Genomic DNA, 26408 nt, shown 5'->3' with positions numbered 1-26408 from the left:
GCATGCAGCACTACATTTCTGCTGTGGAGTGACCATGGCAGTTTCCCTTCCTCTCATTCTTCAGCTTCTGCAACACCAGGAGCCTGGCTTTGGGCTGCTCTGTGCTTTCAGGTTGCCACTGATCTCTCAGCCCAGGGGCACCTGGGAGAGAGCAAAGCCACTCAGCAGGAGTTTGCTCACCCCCAGCTACCCTATGGAACAGAAAAACAGTGGTGGTGTTTTTAACACGCAGTTGATGAGCCCTCCTGGGTCACATCTCAGATCTGCAGAGGGCAACGTGCATCACATCGCCGCTCCAAGAAGCCGGGCTGCTCTTTTCTCTCCTAATAACATGCCTATGATTTCCTATCTGCCCGTGACCCGCAGGCAGGAGGGCTTCACAACCCAGATATTTTCAGAGTTTTCCACAAGGCGTCAGTCATTCTTCAGAATGAAATACAAACCAAACATTTGGTTACAGCCGGGCACAGCCAATCTCTCCGCCAGCCCATGGCTTCGGCTGGCAGCAGACGCATGGATGAGTTATTCTTACACAGAGCAACATAGCCCGGAGACAAGCCAGCCCTTGTTGCACTGCTGGCTCCAGAAGAAGAGCTTTTTTTTCCTACTACCATGCACTTTGATCACACCACAGAGTCTGTCCTCCAGCAGCACTGGCAGCACGGTTACAGCTTCCATGGGCTGCACTGCTGCAAGCTGCACTCTGCTCCCCAAAGCAGCTTCTTAACCCAAACCCCAAGTTGTGTGAGCCAGAGCACGGCAATAGCACTGCAGATCAGTGGGGAGGAGCTGAGAGCAAAGCAGAGGGCACTGCACTGCTGCAAACTGGGTAGAAGCAGCAGGCAAGGTGCTGGGAAGTGCCTGAGGGTGCCAGGCACTTTAATTGCCGTGAGCTGAGCCTGAGACCTCTTCTAAATGTGTCAAATTCAGATGATGGTCTTCTGGAAATCAGCCCCACTCAGACGTTTCCGATCGAGCAGCAGAAATAGGGAGGCACCCCATTCTTTTTCCTTTAAGTTTTGTAAAGAAAATAAGCTCTGACTGTAGGAAAAGCTGCCTTGCACAGCCCAGCAGCTCATAGGGGAGAAACCATTACAGATCAGCTGGGACCATTTCTACCTAAAGGAAATCCAAATGGCAAATGCACACGCAAAAAAAAAAGTCCCTCCTGCCTTTGACACCTCTTGTTTCAAAGGAGTACCAGTAAAAAAAAGTGCTTAATCTGGTTTCAAGTTTAACAGCTAAAATAGGGTTTTAGAAACAGGTGTCCATTTTGGATGGGGTTTGGGCAGCCTGGGAAGGTCAGTGCTTCCATCAGCTCAGGCTCTGAAATCTGCAAGGTTCTGAGCTCTGAGCAAACCTGCACTGCGTTTGCTGGAGGAGCACAGAAGGGAAGGGAAAGCCCTGAGGGCAGGATACCAGGACTGCAGGATCCTAAAAACAACCTCTGCTTTGGCCACTGCATTACAAAGGGTTTACAGGCAAGTGGGACAGGAGGAAGGCTGGATATAAGGAAGAAGTTTTTTCCTATAAGGGCAGTGCAGCACTGGTGCAGGTTGCACAGAGAGGTGGTGGTGCCCCATCAGGTCACACTGGAGGGCACCCAGTGGAGCTGTGGGTGTCCTTGTTCATTGCAAGGAGTGGGAACACGTGGCCTTTACAGGTCCCTTCAGATTGAAACAAGCAAGCTAAGCTTTGCAACCACGGCGTGAAGCCCGATACTGCTGCCCCCAGAGCATCCCCACCTACAGCCATGAGCTCCTACTCACGTATTCATCCTGGTTGGGGTCCTGGGATTGTGGAGCATCGGGGACGGCGGTGTCACAGTCAGGGCTGTAGTGCTCACAGTAGTCGTGGGCTGCCCGGGGGTCGGCCACGATCAGCAGCTGCTGGATGTCGCCCTGCGGGGAGGGAAACCAAAGCCAAGGTTTAATGATAGCACCAAAAGCAGTTCACTCGCAGCAGACAGTCGCATCAGGAAAGATTTTACTGCTTGGGTTTTTGCAGCTGATGGTTTAGTTAAGGGGAAAAAGTCTTCCTTAATGATAGAAAAACACTGTGAAGGCGGCGGGGGAAAAAGAAGGAGCATTACAGCACAACTACTTGGGCACATAATAGGAACCAGAAGCTCAGAGCAGAGCCTGGCCAGAACGTCTCGGAGCCCCATGGAAAACCAAAGGATATTTTTGAAACAAGAGGTCAGGCTCAACTCCATGCACACACCCCAGCAGCGACCGCCCTCCGACGGCACACGGAGCCTTCTGAACATCCACATCACCCTAAAATTCAGCCTTGGTTTAAGCCTATTGCTTCTTGTGGATAGCCTTCAGAAAACGAACAGAAAATGGGTCTCAGCTTTGGGAAAAATAGGAAAAATGAATAAAATAAATAAAGGCAAATTATTGTCTCGCTGAATGCACCCCACATCCAGCTCTCCACCGCCTGCAGTGCAACCTGCTGGGCCATGGGATTACCCACACCACGTAATCCCAATGCCAAGGGCAGCTCCCAGGCTTCCCATCACTGCAGGATGCCCAGCCCGGCCACAACAACTCGCTTGGAGCTCCTGATGGGAATAACCTTCCAACTGCTAGATCAGATCACAAGAGCCCAGCCACCTCCACTCCCCTGACACCCACGTGAAGACACTGATGCCCTTCTCAGCAAGGTGCTTAAAGCTTCCCAGTTTGCACAAGGTTATGAGGAGCGTCCGGTGCTGCTGGAAGAAGTTGAAATAAAACAGTCACTACAGCAGGCTTGGTCTTTGTCTCTGAGAGGCAGGGAAGGGAGGCTGAAAGCTTTTCTTCCTGATAAGGTAGGATTTACACCTCAAGGAGAGCTGATAGGCTGTATCCTATTGGAGGCCAGAATTACACTGCGTTTTCTTGAGGAAGAGATAAAGCAAAGAAAGGCATGTTGGCTAAACACGGTGCAAAAGGTTACACAGGAGAGAATTTGCTATTGCAGAGTCCACTTTTAGCCTCAGCTGACAGCATCTCCTGAGCTACATGTGGGACAAAATCTTGTCACAATCACACTCTGCTTCCAGCAGCACAACGGGAGCTGAGCATCGCATTGCTCAAGGCATTGCAGCACGTGGAAGGACATCACTGCAAGTCCCAGAACCTCTGGACTCAAGCTCTGGAGAAACCCCAAACTCAGCACAAGGCACCAGGGGATGACATTGGCCCAGTGAGGAAAATAAATGAAGCTTCCAGCCACCTATAGGCTGAGAGCTTAAGAAAGTCAGCGTGCACCTGAATAACTCCAGCACACAAAGGGTGCCACGACAAAGCACGAGCTGCCTCAGAGAGCTCCTTCTCACCGTGCTCCACAAGCATCACTCACCATACATTTTCCCATTTCCTTTCCAAACCCAATCAATCACCCTGCCCAGCAAAGCTCATCCTTCTCTTGTTCCGGCAGCAGCATGCAAGCGTGTAAAACCAGAAGGAAAAGCAATGCACCAGATTTTGGAGGAATGAGAGCCCCAGGGAGCATCTGAGCTCGAGTGCACTGATGCAGATCGAGCAGCTCAGGGGCAAAGGAAGGAGGAGAGCTTGAGGGCTGCTGGACCATTCATCTTTGTTTCATTAACAACAAGTGCACAGCTCTGGTGGGCACCCTGTGTTAACATTTGTAAAAAGCAGACAGGAGTGAAACCTTGTTAGCAAAATTCCCCGTCAGCTGACCTCATCTCTCAGTACAAAACAATAACACGGGCTAATTTAGGCCCTAATAAAAGCCCCACTATCTGAACCTCACAAAAGATGCACAAAGCTCCGCTGTCAAGAGCCCCATTTCTTTGATTTAGAAAGGTGGCCTTAACTAGAGCAAGCCGTGCAGGGAGGTTTGCTGCTTGTGTGTCCTCTCAAGTGTGTTACTGCTAATAAATATCACCCAGAGAGAGCTGCCCCCAACCCCAGCTCTGCTCCTCTGCACAACGAGTGCTTGCTCCACTGCTGTGGTTACACCCAACAGACAGCCCTCTCCCCTTCCTACTTCAGCATTGCTTTTTTCAGCACGAGCAGCGATAATGAAGATGCCATAAAGTTAAAGCTAACCTCCCCCCTTCCACACCCATGCAGCAGCAGTAGATTTTCCACGACGCCTTTGCAAGAGAGGGCACCACTCTCCCTCAGTGCCTTAAAGACTTTACCAGCCAACTCAGGGAGGTTTGAAGACCGAACTTCAAATAAAGGGTACCCAATCTGGGGAGCATCCAACCTCCAGCCCCATGTGGACAGCGGGGGAATCATGGATGCCTGGGCAGCACAGAGGGCTCTCAAGAAGCCCTTCCAGTGCTGCAGCCCAACAGCTGCCTCTCTTGGCCACGCACTGCACAGATAAATCGATTCTTTCTTTTCCTCTGAAAAGAACCAATATTTCACCTGCCTGAAGAGCCAGTGTTTCTAAAGGAAAATAAATCAAACGCTGACCTTTATTCCTACAACTTCCTGCAAAGGGGACGAGGCAGCACAGCGCTCTGATGAAAATGATTCTGAATTGTGAGGCTTTTTTTTTTTTGCTCCACCAAACAGATGTAAGTGCTAACTGTCACAACCAGTAAGAAGTTGTTTGACATTTATGGTAAAGCCATTGGTGCCCGATGACTCATTTGCTTTATGGATTAAGTTCCATCAAGGCAGTTGAACTGAGCTCCCCAGCCAGCTCCCAGACAAGACTGGAAAAGCTCTTCGGGAGCATTTTTTAACACTTATTCTATACGTGTGCAAAAAATGCCACATCGCTTCCAATGACATCAACTTCAGTAACTTGGAGAAATTGCTGTGGTTCAACAAAACAAACAGCTGGCGGGGATAAGCGCTGTGACTTCATCTGGCATTGGCAGCAGCTCCAGAAGTACTGGGCTTCTTCAGGGCTGCCGCTGCAATGCACTAATAATTACTTGGACTGTTGTTTTAGTGCGTTGCCACAGACACCTTAATGACACCGAGCATCTCTAAGAATAATTACTGCTCCATGAGCCTTTTTAAGCTCCCACATCTAACTGAGACAGCCACCAAAACCCATACGTGGCTGTGATATTAAAAAAGAGTCTTTAATTATTAGAAGCAATCGGGATGTTGCTGAGTTTTACTATGACAAACTCACTGGTTTCGCAAACACAGACCCAGCCAGCCGGATTAAGAGTGGCAGAAGTTCAGCATGGCTCCGTGATGAAAGCATTGAGGTCCCAGCCACCAGCAAGCTTCCAACAAGCCTAATCCCTGTCTCAGAGACGGCCTGCCAGCCCCAGATGTTCCGCTTGATAGAAGCTGTCATCAGCACTTGCCCAGGGATGAAGGCTCCCTGCTAAGGACACGGCATTTTTGCATCGCCCAAAGGTCCATCCCTTAAACACAGCTCTGCAGAGGAGAAGCCAAATGGCAGCAATGGGGTCACACCCTGACCTGCATCCCAGACCGCTCTCGCTGGACCAGCTGGAGCGACGGGCATCCTTTGGGCTTCCAAACATGTTGCACTACAAAACTGGAAGCCAACAGTTGGAGAGCTGCCTCAAAAAGGAATCAAAAATAAAGAAGGGAAGGGCTCATCTCACACGCAGCCGGGAGTCAGCTGCAAATACTTGGTGGTTGGGATCAAGGCAACACGGATGTTTGCTTCCTCGTCCTGTGCAGGGGGGGGGCTGCAGGAGCAGACAGGAGGTTTTGCTGTGAGACCTCCACTATTTCCCCTCCTGTGCTCAGGTCACCACAAGAATGGATCCCTCCTGGCTTTTGGCACTCAGATGGGGGCTTCTTCTGAGCACCGTTTAGAAAAAATAATCTTGCAGAGAAGAGGGGACAGATGGCTCTCTAAAAACAAACACGGCTTCAAGCAAAAACCCTTCTCAAGGACTGAGGATGGTTTCCCTTCCTCACCGCATCTCCTCCTGGCTGGTTCTTACGAACAGGGATTTTCAGAGCAGGGGGACTGCGTTTCTTATGTGCCTGCACAGACCACCACACAGCACTCTGTTAGGACAGGCTGCAGCCTAACATCGCAATACAACTTACAAGCTGCTTAGCAACGGCTCTTTAGTGAGAGAGGAGGACAGGCAAGTTTCTCAGAAGAGAGCAAAAGCCAGATGGCTTTGCTAATTCTGGAGAGCTCCCCTGAAGAAGCCATCACTCTGTCAATACCCAAACACCAGTCTAGGACCCAAGTTGTTAACAGAGTGGGAGACACTCAAACAACGCTGACTTCCAAGCAGATGCTATTTTTCTCCACCAGCCTCAGTTCTAACGGCCTCCCAATGTCAACAACATCCCACACTCATGTAAGCACTCCTCGGGCTGTGGCTGCAGCCCCAGGCATGGTGCCGAGCACATGTGGAAGTGGACGAAGCAAATGTAGAGCCAGAGCTCACAGCAAAGTCCATTTCTGCTTAAGTGATAACACAGCTAATTCCCAAAGACAACATACACAGCGTTCATCCACAGTATGGATTATTTACACAACAGTGCTTTACAGGCAACAGACTCATCCGCTATTCCAGAGACTTTCCTATTTGTAACGGATGAAAGATTTTCTTGCCTTTCCAAATGCCTGAGTTTGTCATAGCCGTTAATCATTCCCAATTTCTTCCCAAGACTTTCCATGGAATCCTCACCAAACTCTGGCAGCCCAGAGCCCCTTTTCCCTTCCCAGTCCCACATCTCCACCCCCAAGCCCATTCACAACGTTCACATCCCTCTCTCAGAGCATCTCACGTATGGATTGTCAGTACCATGAAAAGAAAGGGAGGAGATGAAAAAACCCAGCCATGCTCAAACAGCCATTCCTATGCCAACCCCGCTCCAGCCCCGGCACAGTGCCTAATTGAAACCCTTGTCCTTTCAGAGAGGACATCTAATCACCAGCTTTAAGGTCCTGAACAGCTTCCAGGCCGTTCCATGCTTATGGGCAATTGTATGTAACCTCACCCAACCCCGAGCCTAACAGACTGTGATGGGGGTTGTGGTGGTCAGACAGAACCCTACGTGTGCACCATGCAGCTCATGGCCCCATGAGTCCAGAATGAGCACTGCTTCCAGAGCACCCCACGTCCTTCCCAGCTTAAAGCCAACGCTTGGAGAACAAGAACTCACCAACTGGGCGGAAGAACACAGCTAAAGCAGATCAGCTACCTGTCATTTAACTAAAATCCAAGAATTTAGTGGATATAAGGATTGTTTTTCTCTCTGCCCCGAGGAACAAGCAGCCTGGAGAGCAGGCGGCACTGGTGGAACCACAGAAAGCATTAAACCTACCAAGTATTTACTGCAAGGCTACTGCATTTCCCTCGGACTCCTCAGTGGTTTTGTTTCAGAGGGGGAAAAGCCCCTGCAAGACCTACAGAGCTGTGCTGCACGAGAGACACCGCTGCAGGCAGCAACGGCACTTTCTCCAGCAAATAGAAAAACCAAAGCTAGGAGGAACTAAAACCAAAGGGGGAAAAAGCAAAAACACCTGAGGGTGGACATGGCCGGCACATCAGAGAGTGGACCATGGCTAAAAGCTGAGCTCTTGCGGGAGCATCCCGGGTCAGGCAGCGGCTGTCCCACGCACGTAGTGGGGTCGGGGCCAGCTTTCCTTGACTCATGTCTGGGGCTGCGAGCCGCCAGACAGCGGCTGCACCGCTGAGCTGACAGCTCCTCTTAATAATAACCATTACGGCTAATTGTGCAAGGGAGCCGGACCCACCCAGGGGAAGCGGTGATGAGAAACGACTCCCGGTTATTCTCACGCCCTACAGCTGCCTGCATCAGTCGCTCTGACTGCGGTGGCATCACCGCCAGCATCGCCGCCGTGCACCTTTGGGACAGAATATTTGCATGCTTTGATTTTTTCCCTTCCACTTCAAGCTCTCCAGATCTCCCTTAGAACTGCTGCCTTCCACGGGGCCAGCGCTCCAGGGGCGATGCGTCTGCGTTCCTCTCTGTTGAGTGAGCACAAACACCGTAACTCCGGTTGGGATGGGAAGGTGCAGGCAGGGCAAAGCAGCCGCCAAGCAGCAGGGACGGCAGGAAAGGAAAAGGCAGCCAAGCTGACTTCCAAAAACTATTAAGCAAACACAAAAGACTGCTGGAATGCTCCGAAAGAGAGATATCCTTAACTCACCGGCCATCGTGCCCAGCTCCGTTAGCTATTTTTATACTTTTTGTGGCTTTTTAAACAAACCACAATCTTATCTGCTTGGATTTTCGGGTGTGAAGCAGTCAGTTAGGGACAGGGAAAGGGAGCTGCCATCAGACGGTTCCTCATACCGCACAGCCCAGCCTGGAAGGAAGGACGGACGGGGAGAGACCCGTCTTACAAAGGGCTGCTTTATATTCACTCCTTCTTTACAGCCCGGCCAAGCGCTGCGGTAACACAGGCAAAAATAATATGAGAGGTTTCCGTGGCTATTTCAAAGAGGGGGAAAAAGAATAGAGCACAGTTTGGAGGTTTAAAGGCAAAGAAAGGAAGACAAGGAAAAGAAGAAACACCCTGTCAGCCCCAGCATCTCTCTACCTCGCCATAGGCAGGATAGGACTCCCAGATTTCATTTTCTTATTGTAAAAGTCAGCCTTTACATTTGCAAAATGAGCATTTTTACACCTCTTTTTCTTTTGGTAAACCGTGTGCTCAGGGCAGATGTCTGAACCATGCAGCAGATTAGAAACACATGGGAAGAACAAGGAAACCAAACCACACGTTTTTATTAAACTGCCTGACTTCTGGTTCCAATTTCATCACATTGAAGTAAATATTTTCTCCCTAAAGCAGCAGCTGCAGGTTAGGTTATCCACCTGGGATGCTTCATATCTGCACGTATATGCACACACTCAGGTGCCCCTCTATGCATGTCTCACCCTTGCTGATGAGCCTCAAAGACATCAATGCGAGGCCACATGGCTGAAGTTGCATTTGCTGTTTGAACATGCAAATCCTATTTCAGCTGTTTACTTCAGTAATACTACTCTGCACAGACACTGAACACATGTTCTATGGCCATGAGACCATGGGACTTTTCCAGAGTACTTCCACTGCATCCTGGAGCAGGTTGCCCAGCGAGGCTGGGGATGCCCCCTCTCTGGCAGGGCTCAAGGCCAGGCTGGATGGGGCTGTGAGCAGCCTGGTCTGAAGGGAGGTGCCCATGCCTACAGCAGGGGTTTGGAAATGGATAATCTGAAAGGTCCCTTCCAACCCAAACCATACTATGATTCTGTGACTTGAATGAGCCCATCCACTGACAGAGGAGCTTTTCTAGAAAGCATCCATATTTGGGTACTTTTGCAAGGCTGGTTTTATAATGAATTAGCTTGCGTGGAGCACGCATCCTGCTAAAGCCTGACATTCCTAGCAGCTTTCCTGAAGCTTAATCCTTATCATCAGCCTCTTCCTCTCAAGGCTGTCACTGAGCAAACATGGCTCCCACCAGGTTCTGGACATTCCCTACAGAGTAGAGCCCACTCCTCACTGCAGGACACAAAAGCCCAGCCACAGAACCTGCTCTTTGTACCCTCCATCAGCGCAAGAAGCCAGCAGCCTCAGTAGCACAGCCCTTTGGGGCTGCAGGATGAAGAACTCCATCCATCCCCCTCACTTGCCCTCTGCCTTTGCCTATCTCCTTCCTGCAGGGACACCTTCCCAAGGAGAGAATGGAAGGAATGGAAGAAGTAAATCTTTCTGAGTTATTTCTGAGCTGCTGGCTGGGCAAAGGTGTTCTTTCTATTTCTGGGGCAGGGTGACAAAGTAAAAAGAGAAGATAAAAAGCCGGCTGCAAAGAACCCTTCCAAATCGACTCCGTTTTCTTTGGCTGCTCCAAAACTCCCATGAACGTGGTAAATAGCCTAAATCTCTTTTTCCCCTGTCTAGTTTTGACTGAAAAGTAGGAAAGCTGATTCTGAGAAGAGCTGGAAGGAGGGAAGAGCAAGTTTAGTCTCTGCACGCAGGGCCAGCTTGGCAGTGGGATTTGCACACGTGCCATCTTATAGGGAATGAGAGATGCCAAGGTCAGACCTAGAGGAGGTCATTGGCAGAGCTGATCCATTTCTACCAACACAAGAAGCTAGAGCAAATCCAGCCGTATGCTGACAGGGCTCCTGCCTAGAGGGGGTACATCCCCCATAGAAACATGGTGGGGAAACACCTTCACTGAAGCATCAACCCAGCCTTCTGGCCACCACCACACCCCCAGCAACCAAACACTCATCTCTGCTGTGTACTCCAGAAACCACAGTGAGTTATTTAATCTGAAGGTTTAAACTCTAACACATGAGGAAGCATTCCCTTCTAATGAATTCATTAGGACAGCAATGCATTTTTTGGCTGGTTTACCCTGAAAGCAAGCCATGTATGATCTGTGCAGCTACAGGTGTGTCTGTCTGCCTCAATAAGTCCTGCACCTCAAGGCTGGTTTCAATTGCATTTGACAGAGGAAAAAGGCTCAAGCTAATTAAATTCCTATAAACATCATGGAAACAGGCAGCCAGGTAAAAGAAAGGCACAACACAGGTTGTCTGTGTGAGGGGAGGCTCTGCAGCGGGTTCACATCTGATCGGTTATAGCAGCATTCGGGACAAGGCATCTCTGTAATGTTCCTGCCATAGGAGAAGCTGCAAGTGACCACAAGGCAAATTAAAAGGAACGCCAACTGGCCTAATCTCAAGGTTCCCAATTACAACAGTAACTGGAAAAAGAGGAGCTGAAGCACCACAAAATGAGCAGTTATTGTATTTCTACCTATACATAGCAGACAACCTTCCTCTCCTCAGTTTTCCAAACCCAAGAAGAACGGAGGACAAAACCAGGTCTCAGAGAGGCAGCTCTTAGAGGAACAGCACGGGACACAGCAGAGCCCAAAGGGTTGACTCTACACAACACTGGCCGTGTTCAGGATGGCACTGCCATGAGGTGCCCTCACCTGAGCCTTCCCTTACACAGTGCCATCCATCTGCACAGCAGATGTGCCATTGTTCCTGGCTCTCCATCAAACACACCAAGATCAAACCACGGAGGTTGGTTCTTTTCCCCCTATGTGACCACACAGCAGCTTGCCACGCTGTGATTTCTGCCTTCAAATGATCAACGTGTCATAGCCCATGCAGACAAATTACACCTCTGCTCCCTAAAAATAGGGGCCCTACAATCACTATGTGCTCTGCTGTCACTATTCTTGCTTCAAGCCCAGACACAGCCTTTATAGCAGAGTTGCTGCAGGGTTTTTTGTTGGTGCTTTGTTTTCCCCCTGCAGGTTACAAACATTTAGCCAGAAATAGTGCAAATCTATAGGATAACTTCTAAAGGAATCCTTTACCGCCTGCTCACAGATTGAACCCTGAGTTCCCCGCTATTCTTTTTAATAGATGTAACCACTGTCCCTCTACAATACCAACACCAGGAGCTGAGAGTGGCTTCCTAGCAATCGATTATTCAAAATGACAAGATACCACTTGATCAGACATCCCTGCAGAATCCAAACATTTGTTTTTAAAGCTATTGACAGTGCCAACCTGCAGACAAAATAATGGGTATGGATAAGCAGATAGCGCCAGTTCTGCAAGCAGTTCCTTCCAATTGCTTTCAAATAGGAGTCTGTTTGGCTCAGATCTATTCCCATGGCGCAGTCCTGCTTCCCAACTGAAACATCAAGTCAGATGCTGCTGCTGAACCCTTGCAAGCAGCAGATTACATAATTCAAAACGTTTCTTTTAATAATCACTTTTGAAGTTGGCTTCGATGGGTACGCAGAGCAGATCAGGATGCAGTCGGCAATGGGATTTTGATGGTCAAGGTAAGAAGTTTCCATGTAAAGACGAATCAGGGGCAGCATGCAACAAGGTGATACGCTGCCTTGCAACCATTGCTTTCAGGAACCCAACTGCCATCCCCAGCCTTGCCAACAGCTCTGGGGGTGCCCATGGGTGTGGGGACCCATGCAGGTTGGTCATCGCTGCCAGGACAACCCCACAGGCATCATCCTACAAAACTGGCATTCAGACCTACTAGAAAACTGTTAACCAATAGCTTGCACGTAGTGGGAGGCATTTCCATAGCATCAGCCTGTCCAGAATGAAAAAAAAAAGAAAAAAAGGAAAGAAAGCCCAGCCCAGGCCTCTGAGAAATGAATGGGACAAAATGAATGGATGTCATTGTCTATCACAATCCGCCAGCACTTAACTAGCAGTTAATAAAGCTGAGAGGAGAAGATGAAACAATGAACATTTGAAATAACGCCCTCATTTTGTGCCCGGTGCATCGAGCTGCTGTTCCCCCCGCCCAGCACAGCTCCTTGAGCACATCACTGCTCTCTCCTCCCAGTTCTCATCTTTTGGGGGTCATTCCCCACCACGTGCGACCTGAGCAGCCCTGTGCCCAGGCTGAGGGCTCAGCACTTCGAGCCAAGCTCCACTTCTCATGCAAAATGAGAAAACAGAAGAGTTTTCCTTGGAGAGGAGAGACAGCCTTGAGGGGAGCGTGCAGTCTCTGAAAACTCCACATAAACCCAAATTAGAGAGAGGAAAGGCTGCCAAAGGCTGCCCAGCCTTCAAATTTCTTCTTGTGGTCTTGCAGGCCTGACCACATACTCAAGTTCCCTGTTTTCTTTACTGTTCCATTTAGCGCTGCATTCCCCCCACCCAAGCTCACCTCCTGATGTCACCGGGTAACCAAGTGCTGATCACACCGTTCCAAAGTTTCCCCTCTTCATCCAAATCAAATAATCCACTAATAACCAAGCGAGGGGCGAGCTTTTTTCCTACACAAGTTATTCTTCAATGACATATGTGTGAACCATAAGGGATAGCTTAAAAACAGATTCCCCCTTATTACGGGCTGCGGCACGGCAACATCGTGGCGTTGCTCTTTTGTGCCTTCCCCCCTCTGCGCCGAGCGTGGCTGTTTCCTGGCTCCGGTTTCACGTTGATTTATTTCCCTTTCGTCTATGGAAAATGAGGAACGAGAGCAGCTTCTGCTCTCTGCACCGCCCACACAAAGCTGGAGATGCAAACAGCATAAGGGGGACTCGCTCGGTGGAAAATAGGCAGTGAAGAAGTGAAGTTGCTGGCTGAAGTGGCACGTTTGAGATGCCGGCGTTGGAGCCACACTGAGCCCCATTGGAGGCTGTCACTGAGATCTTGCTGAGCCCCGCATGTAGCCTTGGGGGGGTGTGGATCCCAGGAAGCTTTGTCCCCAGCCCTACCGATGATGGAGGAGGGAGATGTAAAGGGAAGCAGAGGGTCAGGGGAGGTGGTGAAGAGTCACCTTGGTAGAGGATGGGAAGAGGCTAGAAAGGAAACCAAAGCCTCCAGCAAACATCTAGACATGGCCATCTATGGTGATGAAAACACACCTCTAGCACAGAGGATGCTTTGCAGCTCTGTCGGATAACTCACAACGCTGCTACAAAGGCAGCATGAACAACCAGCTGCTGGCCAATGCTGCTTCTTCATGGGTTTCCTTCCTGTCCTCCCCTCTGAATGCTTCCCAAGCTCCAACAGGAAACCCCAGGGAAGCCCTCAGGCAGCTCCGAAGCCCAGGGCTCACTCTACAGAGCATGAGCCTCCCTCTATGGATGTGCACCCATTGCCCAAGGGTGGCTCTTTACTATCCACCAGGGCCTCCTGCTCCCAGCCCACAGCAGCTGGAGCTCTTCTAAGCACCAAGGTACCAAAGCTGTAGGTCCCTTGCTTCCATCCCCATTTTTCTTTTCTCATAGCTGGATCAACCTGGAAGTGGAGCTGCTGCTCTCATCTCAGCTGAAGGGCATTCCATTGGCACCACCACCACCCCGAGATCCACCGTGAGGTTATACCCTAGCCCTCCCCACCAAGGTGGCTCAGGATCAAGGGGTTTTGTCTACACAGAGGCTTTTAATCAGCACTTGGAATGTTTTCTGCCCCAGGAGGTAACTACAGAATCCAGGTTTTATGGATTAAGGGGAATGGGGGAAAATTGACCTGGCTGCCAAAGTTATCTCAGGATGTAAGTGGGATTACATGCTTAGCCGTGGGGATATCTGCTGACACGCTCAGAATTTAACTTAACACCAAATTTTGGTTGGGAAAGAATTTTCCAGTGCTTGGCAGGCAGTGGTTACCAAATGATGGAGCGCTGCGCAGGACACATCTGCTGGGACCACCCGAGAAGGAAACTTTTGTGCAGGTTCCTGCTGCTGCTTCCCAGCACTCCTGCAAATGTGCCCCACACTGCTGAGTACAGAGCTGGAAACAGAGAGCAGAGAGCTATAGTGCACGTGCACTCCTAACATCTCCCACCTGCACACCTTTTCCTCCCTCCAGGAGACAGGACTGCCTGCCCACTGCATTCAAACACTTCTCTTCTCCCACCTTAAATTCACCATTCCAAAGCCTTGTGTTTAAAGGCACCATCCTGCTCAGCTCCCCTAACAGAGCTAACTGGGCACAGCTGCCAAGCTTTTCAACCCATAAGAGGAGCTGGGTTTTGCTACCCCATGGCCTCCATGCATGCAGATGTGACTCTCAGCCCAGAAATGAGCATTCTGAGCAGCAAGCTGGAAAAGGGTAAACATAATTTGCAGACACATTTGCTTATGCAAGGCATCAAAGCCCCAGGAAAACCGTGCTGTGTTTGCAGACATTCCAGAGCAGAGAACAGTGCACAAATGCAATATTCACCACCAATTCTCTCGTCTCCTCACACATTTCGCTTCAGTGGCCAGAGCACTGTTTGTTCAAACAGGTTCTGACCTCCTGAACCATGGCCAGTATGTGGCTACGTGGGGAGAACAATGAGCCCACGGTGAGAGGCTTTTTTCCGTGTTCTTGGAGGGAATAGAAAACACACATACACACACGAGTACACAAATCCCATCCAACACTCTGCACAACTCATTAGGAATGCCCTCTTCCAGCTCCCATCCCCTGGGTGATATATTTATTGTGAACACATACACTCAATCCTGCTCGGCTCTGTGGAAGTAAGCAGTACACCTGCACACCAGGGATGTCTGGAGCAGGCTAGGATTTTCCTTTGGGCTTTGGCAAGCAGCCCAGAATGCCTCAAAAATAATAATAATAAAAAAAAGAATAAGAAGGCCTCACCATGTGCAAGGAGCACGTGTTCCATTTGTTCGTACCTAAACGACAAGGGAATGGGTTGAACACCAAGTCAACTAATAGCGGCTCCTGCTTAGGGGATGCTTTCCTGTGCCTTAGGGAAACGACAGATTGAAAGCAGGGTCCTGCAAAGGGAGGACAATAGTAAAGAAAGCCCTACATTGCAAAGAAGCCTCCGTTTGAGCACTGGGGGGTCAGTGAGGACGTGAGCACAGCCCCTGCCTGAGCAGCACACTGCAGAGCTCGGCGTCTGTCTCCCTGCTCCTCCAGGCACCAGTTTGGCTCCATCGAGCCTGCACTTCCTCTAACAATTTGCTGCAGCCATGCAAAGCAGGCTTTTTGTACGTGGAAGAGAATGCCTGCCTGCCTGTCTGCAGGCCTCGGTGCCAAAAATTCACTTATGCAAATAAAACTAATTGGTGTGACCTCCCACTCTGAACAAGGTTTCCAAATTAGCAGGGAAGGGGAAACATGCACTGATTTGGGCCAGTGGCACACCATGGCTCTTTGCTGCTCTCGGTAATGGCTTTTACATATTGTGCAGCAATGCTGCCAGCAAAGCTCAGCTGGAAACTTCTCCCCCATAGCATGAGTATTTGGCTTTCCCCCCATACTCAAGGTGAAGAAAATCTTTCCCAGTCTCCCAATGTGTCCATCTGCAGTGTCTCCCACACCCCAGGTCCTCTCGCAGTGTCTCTATGGCTCCCAGCAGGCACCCACGTCCCCCACACCATTGGGAGCCCTGGCGTGATGTCACCGGAGAGGAGCGGGTTTCCAGCATTACATCACCCGTCTGAGCTCTGCAATCAGCCCTCTGCACCTCAGAGTTTCCATGGAAGAACCGAGCCCCCTTCTCCTCCCTCCCTCCCGCCAGCCAACAGGGGAAGCGAGCTACAAACGAAGCCATCGGCTGAAAGAGTAATGAGGAGGCTCCAAACAGCATCCATCATGTGTAACGAGCCTGCCTCGTCGCTGCCTGCCAGCATTTAGATACAAGAGCTCTGCCAGGTGAGCGTCAGGAACAATCAGACAGAACTCTGCTCCCCAAACCCCACAGTCCCTGCCGTGGATGGAAATTACACTGAAGGGTGAGCTTCGCCTTCCAGAGACCACTCCATTCCCCTTGTTAGCTGTCTGAACTGCTTACTGCTCTCTGCAGGAGGGTCTCCAGGCCAGGGGGAGTGGGGCCATAGCCCTCCTGTCCTCTCCAGGCTTCTGTGGCCCAAAGGGATGGCAGCGATGGAGAGCCCTCATGCTACTGCTCAGCACCCTTCCCCCACTGACCATCCTCCTAACTCAGCATCCTCGTCCATACTCTCCAAAATGGCAAAAGCTCCAAAACAATTAGCTTGCAGGAGTGAGGAAATCAGACTCAAGGCTTCGTGTTTGAGCTATGACAACAAAAACTTGCCTATGGCACTTTGCTGCTACTGCAGCCACTGTCATGGAGCGGGCAAGGAAGCCAAGCAGTCCCCCGACCAGAGCAGGACCTCTGTCCTTCATCCATCATTTACAAAAGGTATTTCCTCCAGATTTTAATGACTGCTAATTGCTCCGTATCTTCAGCATTCGTCATGCTCTGCCAGGAAAACCACAAAGAAGGACCCCTCCAGAAATTGTTCCAGTTGGATCTCCTCCCATTCACACACCACTAATACCCTGCTTCTCCACCTGGGCACAACTGCAAACTGCATATCACTACACAGCCTCTGCAGAGCCAGCATTTCAGATGCTCAGCTATCCAAAAACAGTTAATTACACGCTAATCAACCAGTAAGAGCAATGCATTGCCTTGAAGCTAGCATTCAGTGGTACCCATGCCAAGGATAAACCCGTGCCATCAGGCCTTGTGCTACTCTGGCTACAAGAGCAGCGCTTGGCTCAGACAACTGCATGAAGCAATGCCATACAGTTTCTCAGGCCTGGGTGTGTATCTTGGCTGGATTAAAAGATACATGATGCGCTGCATTGCTGTTAGGCATCAATGAAAGCACTTTTATGGTCTGTTTGAACTCTAAAGCACGTCTCTCCTTGTACTGGATGCAATCATCAGCCAGAAGGCATGAGATAGCAGCAAACCCCAGTAATGACCTACACGTGACAAGCACACGGTCTTTTACAGTTAAGGAAATAGAATTTATCACTTACAATAAACCAAAAAAAAAGAATTAAAACATTAACGAGGCCGCTTTAGTAGTCATAATTACAAAACACACATCATGTATGACCCAGTCACAAAGCTTGACTCCCGTCCAGGTGTCTGAGCTGCCAATTACCCAGAAATTCTCAGTGAAAAACAGGCGTTTGGGCAAAGCACACGCAAACAATTAATCCAGTGTTTCCACCCAAACCTTCACCCTCCTTACAGGAACCTGACAGATAGGGATCATAAGGGACGGTGTCACTTCAGGGCTGAGAATAAACCACCTTAAGCACAGACTGCAACTTTCACAAGCTGCTTTGCAGTTCTTCTGCACGCACTCGCAGACACACTGATAAAACCAGATGACGTCCCTGGGCACCTGGGTAAGACAATCCCATGCACAAGACTTGCCAACCCGAGCCAAGTATCACGTTGGGGTTTTGATTAAACTGACTGCATTGCTTGGCCTCTGGCACAAAAATCTCACCATTAATTGCAAAGCCATCCGGAGGCGAAAGCTTCAGCAGTTGCAGACATATTCTAGGCAGCACTGCTATTCTGGAAGAGCCTAGCTCTGTGATTCAATCCATATGTCTCAAGTGCACCATTTCACTAAAGAGGATCCCTTTGGAAAAAAAAAAAAAAACAACAAAAAACAACAAAAGCAGAAGAAATGACGAGAAAACCAGCAACTAAATGGAGAATTATTAGGAGACTGGGGAAAGCTACAGACATCTTCAATAAAGAACCCTAATGCTGGCTCAGGACGTTTCATTTTCCATCACCTCACACCACAGTATAAGCTGGTGGTGTAAAACATCGACTCTTTGCACTCCCTGAAAGGCTCTACAGCAAAAGAGGTGAAATCAGATTTGGCAGGGCCAGGAAAGCAGGCAGCCAGGACTGTAAATTAACTTCTTTCAGCAGTCTGCCGAGGCAGGGAAAAGTACACGGGAGCGCTCATCTGCAGTGCATCGCAACGGAGAAATCCGGGTTAGTATACGACCCTAATTAATTTTAGAAGTGTTTTCTGAAGGTTGACAAGAACTTAAGCACGAGCTTTGCCCAGTTCCTTCCTGCCCCAGACCATGCAGAATGCAGCTCCTGGTTCAAGGATGCCGGGGACCTTGCTGCTCCTCCTCCTTAAGCGCTCCCACCTGCACCACCGCCTTGAGCTTCTTGCTCTTGCACAAGAGGGGCTAGACGTGAATGGCATTTGGATCTGAGCCTCCCCATGAGGTCCTCCCCCATGAGGTGAGAAAGCCTGCAAGCTTTGCAGTTACCACCACCCTGACTTTCCCAAAAGCCCGTTGTATTAATAGCACAGTTATCCTCCTGCAGGAGCAGGTAGAGTCTACTTGACACAATAACAGCACATCTGCCTGCAAGAGCGAGCCTTAAACCTGTCCTCCAACACACACACACACACACACACAAAATACAGTAAGATGCATTTGCATGGACAGAAGGACTATTTTCTGTGGTGCACCTTTTGCTAAAGCAAAATTTATTGATCCAATCTTGTAACCTTGGAGGTATCTGGAAAAAAAATATAACGTTCAGAAAAGGTAAATCTAAGAGCTTTCTCCAGAGCAAGAAATGCTAAATCCAAGGGCATGGGGAAGGAGAAAGCCATGACAACAGTGAAATGAAATCTGGGATTATCAAATTGTTTTTGTCTAAGTGTAAGCAAGGCAGAAGATGAAAAGAGAGCTGGCGTTTCGACCCAAGAGCAGCCCCAGCACTCCAGCTCACCCTCCCTCCATTTCTGATACCTTCATTTTGCTGGTGGTCTTCAAACACAAACAAAAATCAACAAAAATACCAAGGAGGAGAGAGGATAAGTGCCATCCTTTTAGCATCGTACACCACACCTCATCCCAGGCCAGCATTTGGCTTAAGCCAAGAGCAGATGTTTCTGCCAGCCCTCAGCTTCCCTGCATTGGCAGAAAGGTACGTGCAGGTGTCTGGGAGACCCTCTCACTTCACACCTTGTTTGGCAGCATCAAAAGAAACCATTTGGTTTTACGGTACCAACTGGGCCAATAAGACACAGTTATGGTACTCAGCTGCACCAAATAAGCTCCTCTCGTTTCCTGAGAAGCCAACCTTAAAAAAGCAGCATGCACACTGTTCTACTCATGGGGAAACTAATTTCATCTACAGCAATACCAGGCGCTATTCCCCTATTATTACTTGAGGATCAAAATGCCACTTCCCTCATGGGACAGTCCCCCAAAATGTCCAATGGCTGAACCACAAACAATTCAGTAGGACTGTGGAAGATACCACACACCTGGGACTCTGGCAAGGGTTGGGCAAAGTGCACGTCGTTCATCAGCCCATTGCTGAGTGTGCTGGGCTGAGCAGTAGAACAGGGCTGGGCCCCACACTGCTGCAGAAAATCAGCTTCTGTGGCTTTACATGAGATGCTTCAACACAGCACTACAGAGGGCCTGAGTTCACCTCACCCAGCCGTGGGGGTAATGGGTACCTGCCTCAGATGTTATGCAGTACTTTCCATTCATAAAGAACCTCCAGCTGCAGGTTATGGGATTTCTTTGTTCACTGCTATAATACAAACGCTTCTGGGATTGAAATGCGGCACCGGTGACCTTACTGAGCCAGGACCTGAACTTTGGTTCAACCCACATCTGTTAAACCAGACCTTCTTCAGCCCAGGCTGCCCTTCCCTGTGACCACCTCCGTGCTGAGCTGGAAAAGCCATCCCATGGGAGATGCTGTTCCCAGAGTCCATGCACGCAGCAGTCACATGGATTAAATGAGCAGCATGCTGTTTGGGCTACACACAAAGCCTTGTGGGGCTTTGGCTTGGGGCGGTCATCCCCCAGACTCAACAGTAAGCAGTGCATGGAGCAGAAGTTACCTGCCAAGGGCGTCTTCCATGGACAACCTCCCATGAAAGCCCACAGAGCATCCAAACAACCCGGGTGAGGAGCAGAGCACCAAGAGGGGCCACCACCCAGCACATCGCAGCGAGGCTCTGGAACAGTCCCCCACATTTGGTGCTCAGCCTTTTGGGGCCAAGGAGACCACAACGAATTTGCATTCTAACCTATCCAAACCGCAAAAGAAACTACTAATCCCTCTAACAACAAGACACATCCACGTGCCTTCTGACCTCCTCCCAGCGCTGCCATAGCCGCGGGAGCACCACTCACTGCAGCCTGCGTGCCAAGAGTTTCTCCCACCCCGTGGGCTATTTCTTTGCTCTCTCCCCCTTCAAAAGGCCTTTGCAGTCTCACGACAGCAGCCTCTCACTCACAGCTTGACGCCAGCCGCCGCTGCCCCGGCCTGTACTGACATTTGTACGCTTCTGTTGCAAACAACAGCTCGGCACAAAACTTAACTTGTACAACCTATGCTCTCAGCTTGGCCCCTCTTCAAACCCACCCGGCGTTCCCAGAGCCTCACAGAGACCCACTCAGCCTCCCAGCTAATTGAATTTTAATGAGAGGAAGCAGTTTTTCCACCAGGAGAACGCTGCGCTACAGAAATGTTTTGAACCCCCCCCCCCCCCCTTCCCTCCTGCCAGGCTGAGTTCTGCAGAAGAACACAAGTGAGGACATGGCCATCCATGCACCCAAGTGACAAACACAGCGCAGCCGCTTTGCTGTGACCCCAGTTTAAATAATTACAACTTCCCAAACAAGAAGCGCTGGGATTTTATTTGGTTTCAGCCCTGCCCGGGGTTCAGGCAGATGGGAATTCCCACTACTTACTGCTCTTGCTGATCCCAGCTGAGACAAAGCCTGCCTGAGCCCTCCCAGCCGCTGCCTTCCATCCCACACCACCCAATGGGATGGAGAAACTTCCACAGCCAGGACAGACACACTGCCAGGCTGCAAACACGCTGGGCAGCACGGCTGCAGCAAGCCAAAGCTGGCAGGGCAGCTGCCTGCAGGACAGCAGCAGCTTCAGCCCATGGCTCAGCCCAGAAACAGCCAGGAACACACAGCACTCCAATCACTGGCACCCCTTTCCCATCATCCTGAGCCACAGTCCTCCCCACGCTCTTTCTGCTTAGGCGTGCAGATTGTAGAGAAGAAAGGAGGGCCGAAAGGAAATTGAGCCGCTGAGATACGGAGGAAATTAGGTTATAGTCCACTGCCTTCATAAAAACTATTAATTACGTTCAGTTTAAAGCTGCTGGTATCTTGATTAGTGTGTGTATGTGTGAGAGAGAGAGAGCATATGTTGAAAACCCTCTTTGTTTGATGAGGATGATGAGAGGAAAGGACAAATTCCAGAACTGGAGAGCTTGTTTCCCTTCCCCCTCCCTCAGAAGTCTATATCGATGCTTTACAACATAGATGTGCAGTATACAGGAAAAAATAAACCAACAAACCTACTAATTGTTCATTTCTGGTCCAATTAGCAGAACGTTTCTCAGGAAGTGCCCACAAGCACCCCATAGCTGCATTCTGCACCCAGGGCTGATGACAGGGCAGCAGCCTCCAGCCAAGGGGAACCATTGCTCTATTTCACACCACCTCCCAGGATCTAAGAGGGTTCACTGAGCACAGGCCTCTCCCTCGATGGAAATCATTTAGCCAGGAGTATTTCTCCTCTATGGAGGAAGAGATGGTCCTCACCAAACAGCAGCAAAACGAAGCAGCCTGCATTTCCTTATCGGTTTGGATGCAACACCCATTTCTGCAAGCAAATCTCCCAGACCCCAGCAGCTCCCCAGGGGAGCTCACTGCTTTACATAACAGCTCCACTCAAAATACAGCAACCAGTGCAACATTTTTGGCAGCACATCCAATGCTTGCGAGACACTCCAGCACCCATTAAACCCAGCTTTTACTTTCTATTTTAATTGTCAGCCTTCCCAGGGATTGCCTATTAATTTAACGCACTGTAGAAACTCAGTTAGGGTTAGATGCAACTAACCTTGCATCCCTGCTCTGTTTGCTGGTGATATTACTGCAACTCTCCCTCTGAGTGACAGCACAGTGCAGGCAGGAGCCAGCCACCCTGCAGCTCTAATTATCCCCCAGATAGGAGATGTTTCCCATCCCTTTGCTGGGAGGCCCATGAGATACAGCACTTCCTCTGTGCAAACGCAATAAATAAGGAGGTAGAGAAGTCAATAGGCCTTGCTTTACACTCCATTGCTCCGGCGCTGATTTCAGGGAAGCAATTCTAGCTTGCAAGCAAGATCAGGGACAAGATTACTGTACACATAAAAGCCTCAGAAGTACAGCAGAGCACAAAAGTTGAGATTGCTAGCAAAATGCATGTATTCAACTAACTGCTGAACTATGGGAAAAGAACTTCCACCATATGTACCTCGTCTATAAATAATCCTGTATCTCTTTGCTTAAATCATAGGAGCTCATGGGAACATTCCACCCAGCATGGTTTGGGGTTGCATTTTAAAAGGCAGTCGCTGTGTGGGAGGTGACGGGGCTGCCAAACAAGCTGTCAAGGAGACTCCTTGTGTCACAGTGCAAGGAACCGGGAATCAATGACCAGCACATGGGAAACGAGCAGATTCCTATAGACTTTGAGAAAACTGACCTGCAAGAGAGACGCTTTCTTCTGTTTACTGCCCCTCAAATAGGATTTAAATCATAACACGGGGATAAATGAAGCGCTTCTGCTTCCAGAAGTGGAGCCTTTTACATCAACACAAAGCACAAGAGCTACAGACCCATAGGATTCTGGCAGAGGAGCTGGTCTAAGGGTGTGAAAGCAGAGAACCAGGGGAGATTCTCCAGCAGCCAACCTGGCCCATTGCTTGCATCGATACTACAGGAAGCATTTACCTAGTTAGAATGCAATCTCTAAGAAACTAAGTTACATATTAAGGAATTCCATGCAAAAACCCAAGATAAGCTTCAAAAAAGAGCTGTCAATCCCTCAACCAAAACCCAGCCCTGCAGAACACCTCCAGAGCGGCTCATGGCCGTGACTTACCTCAAAGACTTCCTCATCTAATATCCTCGTTCCAAATACGATGATGCCATTGACGTCAATGATGGGATGGTCGCTTCGATCCAAGAACTTGGTTATTTTCTTTTTACAGTCCAAAATCAAGGTGACGTTTTTCTTCTGCACGCTGATGGCGACCCTGTGCCACCTGCAAGAGCACAGCCCACAGACGTTACACAGAGCCTTGGTCTTTCAAGAGCAAGCCAATGATTGCAATAACAACGAATCCCTCATAAAAGCTCTCCTGCAAACCCTCACACCAGCTATTATCTGCAAATGGATGAAGATCAGCTTTAGGCAGACTCTACATGAGTCATTGGAAAGAGAAATGACTGTGTTGACAGATGCCATTTACTTTTCAGCCCTCCAAAATAGCTCGGAGAGAGCCTGCTTTTGCTTCAGTGAGGGGCAGAGAAGGGAAAAAATACCCTGATAACTCCCTGGCTAACCCCTCTTCCACCCTCCTTATGTCCTGTGAAGGATCCAAGGGGGATTTTTATTGACAAGAGTTTCCTTTGGACTCTTCACAACAGAAGCCAACAGTGTTGCTATCCCCCATAAGCATCAACACAGTTTGCACTAACTGGTACAGGGCTCCCCTTTTTCATACACAGTGTTTATCTGCCAAAGAGTACAGATCAATAATGGGATGTATGCATACACATTTGTATGACTCCGATTCTACACAACACATGCTGGTACTGTTATAAACAATGTACTGATTGTTCCTTTGTGCACAAAATTTCACTTACTTGCCATCTGCTAGGTTAATGCCTCTAAAGAGAGGATAGTCTTCTGGGCCTGGCTTTCCTGTATGGTCTTCATACAGGAATACAGGAGATCTACCCATCTCCACACCAATTTGCTGGATCCCTTGCTCATTGTAAATTGAGATCAAGAAGGACTGACCTCCTTTCTTCGCTTTTACAGTGGTTAAAATGGAGAAGTCCTCTGGGAATGGGGAAGCTGGAGTGGAAAAGCAAAGAGGTTAGGCAGGTTTCTTCGACAATGAATCCCTATGGGAACAAAGGGTTGCCTAATGATCTACGTGAAGAACACTGATTGTCCACGCATCTGGAGGGATGAACATCAGCATCTCTAAAAGCACACATTGGGAAAGAGCTGCCAGCCCAAGGTCCACCTTTTCCCCCAAAGCCTACAGAGATGAAGAGCTGAAACCTAAAGCAGATTGTACCTGCAAAGCCAGAGCAGGGCAGTGCCTCTCAAGGGCTACCTACTCTAATGGCACAGAACTGAACATCACCGGGGATCTTCCATTAATGACAGAAAGCCTTTTTCCAGCCCTCGCTGCACTGCCATAGAGCCAAAAGCCACTCTGTGTCTCAACTTGCAGCACAGCACAGTTCTAGGGCCTTCTAGGGTGAGAATACAATGCTAAGAAAGCAGAGGCTCTAAAAAAAGCTGTTGGTTTAAATCTCTTATTTGCACCAAACCCCTCCTCGATGTGGCCTGGAGAATTAAAGAGAGAAAGTGAAAACTTCCTTTATTTCATTTATCACACCATCTCCAAATTAACTTAATACATCAGAAAGATGGAGGAAGCTAAGCATTCCACGCCAGTTAGGCAAATAAAACTCTTCAATGCTGCATGTAAAGATGTAGGGGAATTGCATCAGGTTTCATCTATTCCAGGCCCAGAACAGAGCATTCTGTGGCTTTGGCTTTCAGGGCTGGTACAGGGAAAAAAAAATATCTGTGAGCAGAAATAAATCTGGCAAAGAGTAGGAAATGCTGGTTTGTCTGCATACTGAGCAGCTCACAAGTTTCCATGGCTTCTCTCCACTCAGGAAAGCAGGCTTCTCTGATCTCAGGTAATAGCTTTCCATTTCTGCAAGGTTTGCATGGGAAAGGTCCATCTCCTGCAGCTCCGGGCTGATGAACTCCAAGTTTCAAGCAGACGCAAACATCACCAAGTCATGCCCTGCGCAGGACGCATCTCCTTGGCTTGTCTTTTCTCTGCCATTCATTTAGAACCATCACAAACGGAAAAGCTTGGATGCACACACCGAAGAGGAGGTCTTAAAGCCGCCAGAAGCATTAGTAAAGGAGTTTGTTTGATCCAATTCTGGTGGGAGATGGGACCTACAAAAAATGAGGGTACCCTCCAGGGCATAGCCTCATTTCAGCAGTGTGAGACGTGCAGGGTATCTTTCCTCCAAGGTCCAGGCTTTCACAACAAGGATTGCATTGTGCTGCTGGGTATCTGCTTGGGAAATCTTATACCAAGCACAGCAAAGTGGGGCAGCCCTGCCATGGGCAGCGGGGTATGTGTGTGCAACCATCTGCGTGCGGCAGGGCGCAGCGGAGGGAACAACAATAGAGCATTTTTCAACTGCAGATTCGCAGCCATATAAACCACAAAAAATTGTCAAGCTCAGTGCCCAAAAGCTTCCAATAGGTTTCCTCTGCCCCCACAGGCTTTCCTTAGATAGTATCCCAGTGGCACATAAGGGATTCCGACCCGGGTACGGGGGCGTGAGCAGGGAACTCTTCTGACTACCACACAGCTTGTAAGTTCAAAAGGAAAGAGGCCATGAAATCACTCTTTTTTTTTCAGCCTGGGAATTGCTCAAACATTATTAACTGCTGCTGCAAGTGGATCTAGCCCTCCAGCAGAGGACTACGCTGCAGAGCAATGGTGGAGGCAGGAGAAGGCATGCAAATGGGCCAGGCACCAAGTGGGCACCCGGGGACACCCGCACAGACACTGCACGGATACACAGTCAGCATCCCTCACCCAGTTAGACCACGTTTGTAAAGAAGCAGAAAGCATCTTCTGAATGGAGAACTCGGTCAGTAATTCAGTGCTGTGCTTATAATAGCCAGTTTTCCTCCTAGGACACAGACCCAGATATCTGGCAAAGGCAGGCATCTGATCTCAGTGCCTCCCCTAGGATGAACTGAGCTTTATCTCCCTCCTGCTGAATGTACACAAATCCTCCTGTAGCGCTCAATCAAGACCATACGCCTTCCTGGTTCCAATTACAGGCTAGAGTTTGGGGCCTTTTATGTAAAATAGTTCATGTCCAAAATTTCATTATGAATCCACAATACAGTACCTTTCAACTCGAGCAAGCTGCCAACTCATTAAAAAGCTGCTTTTAATTTCTTTTTTCCTTCATTATTATTAAAATGTCTCCATGGTGATGCGAGTTTCTCAACCCAAATAACCATAACAGATGAATTATAGCTGACATTACTGTTACTGCTCTGCT

General features: G+C 49.3%; 1 protein-coding gene across 3 annotated transcripts in view; it reads right to left on the bottom strand.

Moving 5' to 3' along the window:
* The window catches only part of COL5A1 (collagen type V alpha 1 chain), a 128420-nt gene that overhangs the window by 72203 nt on the left and 29809 nt on the right, over positions 1 to 26408 (bottom strand). For all 3 annotated transcript variants that reach the window (NM_204790.4, XM_040648943.1, XM_040648944.1), the window contains exons 3-5: positions 23925 to 24138; positions 23158 to 23320; positions 1770 to 1901 (exon numbers count right to left, since the gene is read on the bottom strand). In NM_204790.4, coding sequence (NP_990121.2) covers positions 1770 to 1901; positions 23158 to 23320; positions 23925 to 24138 — 509 coding nt within the window. The remainder of the gene's footprint in view (positions 1 to 1769; positions 1902 to 23157; positions 23321 to 23924; positions 24139 to 26408) is intronic.

Source organism: Gallus gallus, chromosome 17, assembly GCF_016699485.2.
Source record: "Gallus gallus isolate bGalGal1 chromosome 17, bGalGal1.mat.broiler.GRCg7b, whole genome shotgun sequence".
Classification (NCBI taxonomy): domain Eukaryota; kingdom Metazoa; phylum Chordata; class Aves; order Galliformes; family Phasianidae; genus Gallus; species Gallus gallus.
The sequence above is the reverse complement of the archived record's forward strand: the minus strand, read 5'-3'. Positions and strand labels throughout refer to the sequence as shown.